The sequence below is a fragment of the Silurus aristotelis genome (genome assembly GCF_946808225.1).
Source record: "Silurus aristotelis genome assembly, chromosome: 23".
Taxonomy (NCBI): domain Eukaryota; kingdom Metazoa; phylum Chordata; class Actinopteri; order Siluriformes; family Siluridae; genus Silurus; species Silurus aristotelis.
Window position 1 is genome coordinate 11,689,580 of NC_139596.1, and position 10,032 is coordinate 11,699,611.

The window sequence follows — 10,032 nt, forward strand, 5'->3', positions numbered from 1 at the left end:
TACAGTGGGGAAATTTCTGTGTTACAGCAGCAAAGATAAAGAAATATGTAAAGAAACATAATATACAGTATATACACAACACAATGTATACAAACTACGAATTGAGACTACGAATAAGTAGTTACGCTATCAAATATATTGCACATAGGTAATATTGCATGGTTTTAAATTATTGTTATTGCAAATGTGTGGCTTAAAAAATTTAATTGTTATTATTGCACAGTTAAACAGTAATAAGTGTGTATTTTGGTGACTGGTTCACTGGGAGCAGCTCTGATTGTAAAGTCTAATAGCAGCAGGGAGAAAAGACCACCTGTATCGCTCCTTCAGACACTTAGGATGCAACAGTCTGTCACTAAAGGAGCTGCTCAAAGATGAAACTGTTTCATCCAGGGGGTGAGAGTCGTTCTCCAGCAATTATGATAGTTTAGCTACCATCCTCCTTTCTCCCACTTCCTGTACAGTGTCTAGGGGAATCCCCAGGACTGAGCTGGCCTTCTGGATCAGCTTGTGATCATGATGCTAGGTTGACTAGCCACTCTAAATGAAAGTGTAAATAAGTATTCAGATGTGTTCCTGCCTTGCACCCAGTGTTTCATGGGTAGGTTTTAAATCCATGTGACCCATACTAGGATAAAGCAGTTACTGAATATATGACTAGGCTATGTCAAGAACCATCATTATTAGAAGTCAAATTCCTATAGAACCCTCAGTTAATCAGTAAACATACAAAAATGTTCTGCCACAGAGTGTTAAGAATGTACAGCTGGCTGCCATGTTTTTATATACTGACATATAACAAAGAATGCATTGTTTAGCATTCATATGCAGGATTGATCCTATGACATAGCTTTGAGTCCCTCAGGGGTCAATTTGTGGTCCAGTTTCTGTGCTTAGCAATCAGCTCATATGGCCCTTTCTTATCATTGCTAGGTATATGACACAGCCTTCTAATTTTTTTTTATCCTCCTTACAACTCTCAATCGAAATCAGACTGAATTTTTGACATCTCAAATATTTCTGAATGTCTTTTGTATTAACATGTTACATTCACCTTATGTTACTCATTCTCTTTTCTTTTTATTTATTGTTGTCCTTAACTTAATACTGTTTGTGCACTCAACTTGTTTCTCGTCATCTAGGAAAATCTTGTAACTCAGCATATGGTAGATGCCATGTCTCCTTAAATAATTGTGCTTTAGTGGTTAGTACAGATAGTAAATTCTCTATGACTAAATATAAATGGGATGCACGGAACAAAAATAACATTGGTTTCATATAAATCATGCAACTATTTCAGGTTTCCTTACAATTACAGAAGGTTATTTCATAACTAGTTGATTAAAATACAGGTAAACAAGCTGATTTATATTATGTAAGACACACTAATACTATGTATACCAGCTTGTTGACTGTTCAGTGTAGACTACGGAGATAAAAAAAAAAAAAAAAAACCTGAAAAGCTAATATGTTGCTAAGATGCTAAGCTGAACAAAACAAGGCTAACTAGACTAATAAATAATTGAATGGACAATATGATATGATGCATATATCTAGTCTGGTATACAAAATCTGTAAACATTCAGTTAAATAAAAACAGAATTCTCTTTTTAAAAAAGCAGAATTTAATATTTAAAAAGGCTTTTGTACAAAGATACAAATACAACAAGTAATATCTTTCAAAACATGACCACATATACCATTTAAAACAGTAAGAACAAACCTTCTAGACAGATATAAAACAACAACATATCAACAATTCACAAAAGCATAACAAGAGATCAGTGGTTTGGTCTCTTTAACTTCTCTTTGCAGAAAATAAGAATTCCAAAAAGTTGGTCCAATAAAATCACAGTCATTTGACATTTATCTCAACCAAGGATGGTATTTTTTTTTTTACTCTCATGTCATAAATGTTATGGCATTATCAAGTAAAGACTTGTGCATTGTGTAGCATTGCGCTACACTGATTTTACCATGTAACGCCCCCCTTAAAAAGAGGAGGACGGGACTTCCGTGAAGAAGTGCTCCAAGAATTACTGAACACTTTACCCAAATGGTCTCCCATGAAAAATCAACAAAATATTAAGTGTTGAAATTGCTCAGGTATTACAACAATGTCACGTTTGATATTGTGCAGGGAGGAACATCGGGTAAAGTGTTTTACAATGTTCTAAAATTAAAATCTACAGACATTTAAATGTCTTTGCCGAAAGTGAGAGAACACTAACCTACCATGGAGCTTCCATACAATATGATTTTTTTTTTTCCATTTAGAAAAATAGTATCTTTCAAAGTTGGTGGTGTCACCAACTGTTTATAAAACAGCCATCAGTGCAATAGGTTAAAACATTCTCAAGTATAAATGATGCATATTTCTATACTGGCTTTGAATGATACTTCATCAGTGTTTTCTCACAAACCTCAAAACTCTGAACAGGCTTTCAGCATTTGTAATAAGAATGGGCAAAAACAAAACAAAACAAAACAAAAAAAAACAGGCCTATGTATTTGAGTATGCAGTGTACTGTATAAACATATTTAATGCAACATACTTTTGCGAATAAGCTCAACTTCAAGGTTGAAAGGAATAAGTCGTGTTGTTTGAGCAGCCTAACATTTAAAACAAACTTTTGTGTTCAAAACAATAACGGTGACAGGCTGTAAACACCAAGCCTTTCCTTATTTCACAATTAGGTAGTTGGAGCCTAAATCTTTGTGAATTTAAATGCGATATAATTGTGTCTACACCGTGTTCCATGTGTCAGAGGAACAATTTCATAGAAATTGGAAATTGCTAACATTTTACCAGCTTCAAAGTTTTCTATTTAAAAGCCATGGAACAAATGCATATTTTGCTAGAGATCCTGAAATATATACTGTGTGAATGAATCCACACCAATTTTGAGGTAAGAATCCTGACAAAGTCATAACCCTATATGCATCAAATCAGCTAATAAGCATTCCTGCCATTAAAAAAAATCAAACAAAAATAGCAAAGAACCTGTTTAACATGTATATATCAATCCAGCTATGTCATTGTATCTCAGTGTCAGCAATCTGTGAGTAGAATATATTTAGAAGGTAATCTATAATCATGCACTGATTAAATGTAGAATATAAACTGTATTCATTGTTCACAAACCCAACTTTGACATTGTACCAACCCCAACACCGTCTGCATTTTGGACTTGAATCCGCGCCATGCTATATCACCAAGAATCAGGCTTTGACTTTGGCACAAAAAGTGGTCGAATGCGATAGGCTTACGGCAGCGTTTCACAATCCTGGTCCTGGAGTCCTCGTGGAACTGCACATTTCTGTGTTTATCTCTACCTGACTCGACTCACCAGCTATCAAGGAAGCACTAATGAGGTTTAAAAGGAGTGAAGCAAAGCAGAGTGAACACAAAAATGTGCAATGTAGGGCTGCTTTATATAGGAAAATCTATCATAACTGCAATATTTCATTCGTTTCTTTTTTTAAGCACATCTGGGAACCTGATCTGGTGCGATTTTACACTTGTTGGAGCAACTCACTGGAAGGTAGATGAAGAAAGGATTTTGTGTTTTTTCATTAAAGGTTCTTTACAGCTGCAATCTGTTTTACCGAATTGGGTGTTCATTCTTAAAATATTATAGGACCCGAAATCCTGCTCAGATGGAATGATCACCTGACAGAGTAATCAACTGAGTTTTCACAACACTTCTCACAAAAGATCTGCAAGCTTGTTTTATGGTAGCTAGAAAGTTTTTCTGTGTGTAACCTGCAAATGCAATCGCTAGATGATTATGCAAGTATTGCAAAAGCTAATATCGCAATAACAATGATCAAGTGATATATCGTGCCGCTCTAGACTGGGGCTTCAGGAAACCAGGACCAGGTTGAAGGGAAACCTGCGTTAATGTCCGGCTTTTCTCTGCTTTTGCTTGTTTTGTTTCTCTCTCTCTCTCTCTCTCTCTCTCTCTCTTTTACTCAAAGCGCTCCGGATGAGTACTTGGCCCTCGTGATGAGGTAGAGTGCGATGTCCTGGTGGCCGCCAAAAGCCGCCATGTGCAGCGCGCTCCAGCCGTCCCGGTTCGCCAGACGCACGTCGGCGCCGAACTTCACCAGCAACTTGACGAGCTCGAGGTTTCCGTCAATGACGGACTGGTGCAAAGCGGTCTGGCCCTCGGGCCCGAACGAGTTCACGTTGAACTCACAGTTGGTCATGCCGCGCAGCAGAGAGTGCAGCTCCGCCGTGTTGCCCTTGCGCAGGGCCTCTTGGAAGACGCGCTGGCGCGCCGAGCAGCTTACGTCCGCCTGGCTCATCCTCACAGCAGGTAAATCTCACCGGAAACAGACCGGAAACGGACCGGAACCAGTTGCCTTCCTCGCGCGCTCTCACCCCTTGTTCTTTGCTCAGCCCTTGGTTTTATTTCTCCCTGGATGAAAATATAATCCGTAATGTCCCTACTGCAATTTATGAATAAGCCAGATTTTTTTTTGTTTTGTTTTACAGAATAAATGTTCAGATGCAACTAGAAATGTCTTCCTCGCCTACAATTCAAGTTTCATCCACTTTAGCAGCCCATGGCGAAGTCCATGCAGCAGTCCGACCCGATCTGTTCCAGACACATTCATTAATATATATTTATTCAAAAACAAACACAAACATCTCCATAATTCCAACAATAAAAAAAAAAAAAAAGCTTCAGGATCTTACCCGCAAAACGGTTGCGATTACCGTGTGTGCGTGGTGAGAAGTTTTACCCCACAGCCACCCCCGTGCCTGCTCCTCCTGGATATGTGTGTGTGTGTGTATGTGTGTGTGTATGCGCAGTGTGGAGCTTCTCAGTATTGCCTGATCTTCCTCTACTCCCTCTGTTCAAATCATTTCAATAACAATAGACACTCCTATAGTCGGCCTGTTAGGGGCGGGTCTTGGCCTCATTTCTTAGGCTGCTCGGGGGCCGCGGGAGGCCATTGGCCCACATCCCAACCCGCATACTAGCGTCCTGAAGGAGGATGCAGCAGCGCACAAAGGACATGAATGCGTCCTCCTCGCACTGCCTACTACCGTACTGAGTAGTAACACATACTTCTTAGACCCACAGACGAATGTAAGGGTTTAGGCGCGTTTGCATTTTGCACGTAGAGAAAAGAGCACGTTTGCTTGTTGCAATAGAAACATAGAGTTCAAATCTAGTAGGAAATACTAATAAAAACTACTAAATAGTACGAATACAGAAAAAGTACACATTCAAGAAAAAGTTGGTGTTTTTGAACTGCATTGGGTATCACAGAAATGCTATAGTGAATTCAGAACAACTTTGCATTTAGATTTAAAGCATTGGCAGACAAGGGTTAAGGACTTTGCTCAAGGGCCCAGCCGTGGCAAATTAGTGGTGCTGGGATGTAAACTTACAACCTTTTCATCAGAAGTCAAACTATACCCATTACCTTTCCTTTGATTCCTTTTAAATAGAAAAGTAAAAAAAAAAAAAAAAATCTCTCTCTCTCTCTCTCTCTCTCTCTCTCTCTCTCTCTCTCTCTCTCTCTCTCTCTCTCTCTCTCTCTCTATATATATATATATATATATATATATATATATATATATATATATATATATATATATATATATAATTATAATCTCCTGTATAATCTGTTAGTTTCCAAGTTAACCAGAATAAATTAGTTGCTGAAAAGGAATGAATTAATAAAAATATTAGTATACAACTTTGCATACAAAGGAATATGCCATTTTTTGACATTTAGTATGACACTTATTACTTATACTGCAATTGTTTTCTTCCAGTTAAAAAACAACAACTTTACAACCTTATTTTCAGATATTTTACATAACATTTGCATTAAATTTATGCTTTCCTAGTCTTGGTCATGGAGCATCTTGCAAAATTTATCACAGATAGGATGCCTGTCAATTGCAGGGCACTACGCCAACACATTCTCACACTCAGAAACAATTTAACAATCCACCAAGAAGCATGTTTTTGTGATGTTGGAAGGAAACAGGAGAACCCAGACAAAACGAACGCTGACACATGAAGAACATGCAAAGCTCACAGAAAGTAACCTGAGCTCAGGATTAATCCATCGACCCTGGAGCTGTGAGGAGGCCATGCTTCCTGTTGCACCACGGTGCCTCCCTACATGAGGTTATATGTAATTATTTTCACACGCTCAAAAACATGAAGTAGTCTATATGAAAACATGACACAGAGAAGAATTTACTCAGAATCCTTTGTAAGATTAACTAAACATTTTTTTTTTCAAAAAGATGTCATATTTTGGAATGCGGAAACATTCTGTAAGTTTCTACATGTAAAACATTTAAGGGTGCTCTCAGAGTGACAAGCTGACAAACCCTTAGGGATTGTCTAAGAGTCTATATAAAAAAAAAAAAAGCATGTGAAATTATTTTTCATTCCCATGTGAAATCATTTTCCCCTATAAGGGATAAGCTTAAAAATAAACAAACTGACTAGGCTGTTCATATTCTGTGAACATTTGGGTAAAAGTAGTAATGCATTGAGGTCCAGATTTTAGTCCACGGTCAGCAAGTCTTCTGAGTTTCAAAATACCCAGTGAGTTACGTGCCACATCTGTCGCAGGTATTGCTTCATCTCCTGTGTAGTTGAGACTGCACAGGTTCCAGTTTGATTTTGCTGCAATTCACACTTCCCTTTTTTCATGCCTGGTTTCACGAATAGAATACACAAGGACAAAATAACGGTTTCCTTTTAAAACAGATATCCACAATTAGTCATATGAGGTTTGTTGATCAATAGTCTATTTGTGTGAAATGTGATAGCAAGTGGGAAAGCTAGTTGCTCACCAGCTTTTTTTGGCAACAGTTGGAGTGCTTATAAAGTGACAGAATCCAACAGGCCCATGGGAACTAGACTAATGCATGCTGGGCTTGTATCGTTTTGCAGCCACTATTTGGCACAATTGCCTAACTAGGGTTATGGAGGACGTAAAGTGGCCTGACAGGCAATTGCTTCATTATTGATCATAGATTTATGTGCTGTTAAACACACGTCCTCATCTTTATTTAAGGACTAGAAAAATTTGATTATTGTGTGCCGAAATATACTGTGATTCTTGTGGAAATACTGTATATCTAAAAGACACGTTTGGGAGCACTTCTTCATCTTCCACCATATCATTATCACATGTTGATGTGAGCCGTATTCAACATACATTTAAAAAAAAAAAATTATAAAAAAAAAATACAATTTTAAACAGGTCTCGACTGTCCAACTTGACTAAACTTGTCTCCAGATACGGTGTTTTATTCCAATTTATCATGTTCTCTTCCCTCCCATTTCAATAGACTTCATTCAAATGGCTTAAAAAATCTCTGGCGGTGTGACAGGATCGCAGTGGTCGAATTGCAGTGACGTTTCAATAGCAAGGGTGGGTCAGCCGGGATCCAATTTTAAACCACGTGCTCTAGGACCGTGGGAAAGAGTCGAGCTTTTCTTCCCAGCATAGGCGTATGCACAATTCAAGAGAAAGAGAGGCAGAGTAAGAGAGAGAAAGAGAGAGAGAGAGAGAGAGAGAGAGAGAGAGAGAGAGAGGGTAGACTAGTTGAAAAACAGTTGCCTGTGGAAAGTTGGCGTGTTGAAAGGATACCAGAGACTGTGTGGAGGTTTGATAACCTCGAGTCAGTTACAGGAATGTCAGCGACTCAAACGTCTTTAAGCTACTAAGGACTTTCTCAACTGAGATTTCTCATGTGCACATGAGAAGATGTAGGAATAGTGAAATCTGGCATTATGGCCTTGTATGAGGTGAAAGGTTTCAAGAGCCCACACTCCCTGCTCCTGACTGTGACCTATTGATTTTGCATGGGAACTGACCCCTGCTGTCAGCCCCTAACTGAGTCCAAATGCCTCATGACTGGTCAAGCTTAACAGATAACAAGCATGAAGCAAGACTCAATTACGTGACACAATGGATTGAGCTGAGTGTTCGGAAAGTATCCCGACACTATTGCCAAGATCTCTTGCCTTCTTGCAAAAAGAATCATCTTAAACAGGTTAACTACATTACCCATCAAGTGACTGTCTGTAAAGAAGACAATGATATGGCTGTAATTTGCAATATGGTCACTGTGCACATGAGATTCTTGTCAGCCTGGACATTATTGAGACTTAAGCATGATGTCAGGTGTTGTGTAAAAAGGACACTTAGCACACAGATGTTATTGGTGAAAACATTTGGTGCATAGAAGAGCAGTAATTCTGTCGGCTTGCGGCGTCAGACAGTAGGAATGTCCTGTTTGTCTTGGTGTGTGTTTGTTCACTGTACTGCGTGTTATGCTTACAAGGCTGGCATTTGTGTTAATGTGTGTTAATGTGTGTGTATGTGTGTGAGAGCCAGTGAGTCTGTACCGGCCGGGGTGTTTGATACCTTTGTGTGGGAATCAAGCTGCTTCCTGCCCCTTGGACCACAACAGCAAGAGCTCCTATTGCCCATAAGGTCAGCAAAGGGGGAGCGAGTTAGTGAGGCACTTTGTGTGTGTGTGTGTGTGTGTGTGTGTGTGTGTGTGTGTGTGTGTGTGTGTGTGTGTGTGTGTGTGTGTGTTTGGGAGAGAGAGAGAGAGAGAGAGAGAGAGAGAGAGAGTGAGAGAGTGTGCAAGAGAGCAATAATGCTCCATAGTTACATTTTCACCATATCACCAATTAGGCATGTTTTTTAAAGCACAATAATCACATTCAGTTTTGTTTATAAGACTCTTGAAACACTCGCTTACATGACATGACAAGCTCACCTGCTTAGAAATGCAGAAATACAGCACACATCTTACTTCACATATATGTTAAAGATATGGATCATGCATAGTGAAAAAAATAACATATGAGTGAGCTGCACCATAAGGCTGCATGCACATGGGCCAGTGCTGAAATGTCTGTATCCTAAGCAGGGCCCACCCTCCTCCATGTGCATGCTTTCCTGTTCCCCTCCCATTCCCAGCCTCTGTTTGGCGCGGATATCCCCAGGAAAAGACAACACGGATCGTGATGTCAGCAGCTGCACTCCAGTAGCCCTCCTCGGTGGGAATTTAAAGAAATAGGCTGCACAACCCAGTTTCAGTACAACACAACACACTCAGGAGGTCCTGATATTAATCACGGCTTGCGTTTGTGTTTCTGGAGTGTACCCGAGGGGGTTCTCCTTTCCGCTCCTGTGTTTGAGCCCTGGAGCCCTTCACACCAGTCTATATTTATGTAAAGATCACACTTTAACGTCTGTACATCAAGTCTTCAACCAAGTCCTTGTGACTCACAATTAAGAAGTCTAAATAAAGATTTATCTGGTGAGACTGGTTTTATGGATCTATTTTAACATGAACTAAAATATTTTTTCAAAAGATAACAGTTAAACTTTGACAAACCCAGATTAATCTGTGTTTATCTACATTCTAGCAGATGCAATATTAAAGAGTGAGGCAGAATCTAATCCAAGCATCTAGCATTTGGCAATTTCTTTAAGGCCCAGCAGTTGCTGTCTGAAAGTGATGGGACCTAGCAGCCACACAAACTCTTTAGCTATTAAACTGCTAATTTTTAGAAACAGATAGAAGTAATTTTTTTTTGTTTCTTATGGAATAAAAATTGTAATTATGAGTTATGTTTCTTTTAAGTGAGGGTACAAAAGTTATTTTCTCAGAAAATTTAGCTCCTGCCATCCAGGCTTTTTTCTTTTAGACAAATGGACTTTCAAAACAATCCCAATGTTCAGAAAAAAACCCAGACTAATTCCAGCTCACAAAACCTGTCCAACAATGCAAAATCTATTGTTAATCTATGTATAATATTAACAGTGAAACCTCACAATACCATGGAGTTTCCATAACATCAATCCTAGTACTCACACATCATTTCACCTGTTAATTCAATGCATTTGAATCATAACCACAACATATACGTGTTTTGATTATGCATTGACTATTTGAATTGAACCCCATGTTGTATGCATTTAATCCATGATACGTTCCATTCACTCATACCATCACACTTA

At 38.9% G+C, this 10,032-nt stretch overlaps 1 protein-coding gene across 2 annotated transcripts; it reads right to left on the minus strand.

The window, feature by feature from the left end:
• Positions 1 to 1,607: 1,607 nt before the first annotated feature.
• On the minus strand, positions 1,608 to 5,047 carry nrarpb (NOTCH regulated ankyrin repeat protein b). Of its 2 annotated transcripts, XM_083526559.1 has the most exons (3): positions 4,706 to 4,874; positions 4,544 to 4,604; positions 1,608 to 4,424 (listed from the first exon to the last, which is right to left on the minus strand). In XM_083526559.1, exon 3 carries the CDS (start codon positions 4,309 to 4,311, stop codon positions 3,976 to 3,978), a length of 336 nt encoding a protein of 111 aa, XP_083382685.1. In that variant the 5' UTR covers positions 4,312 to 4,424; positions 4,544 to 4,604; positions 4,706 to 4,874; the 3' UTR covers positions 1,608 to 3,975. The 2 variants fall into 2 exon arrangements, with proteins under 2 accessions (XP_083382685.1, XP_083382684.1); XM_083526558.1 differs by having other exon boundaries at positions 1,608 to 4,604; positions 4,706 to 5,047.
• Positions 5,048 to 10,032: the final 4,985 nt, after the last annotated feature.

Coding starts and splice junctions, on each gene's coding strand:
- nrarpb (XM_083526558.1), bottom strand. CDS start 4,311: ATGAGCCAGGCGGACGTAAGCTGCTCGGCGCGCCAGCGCGTCTTCCAA.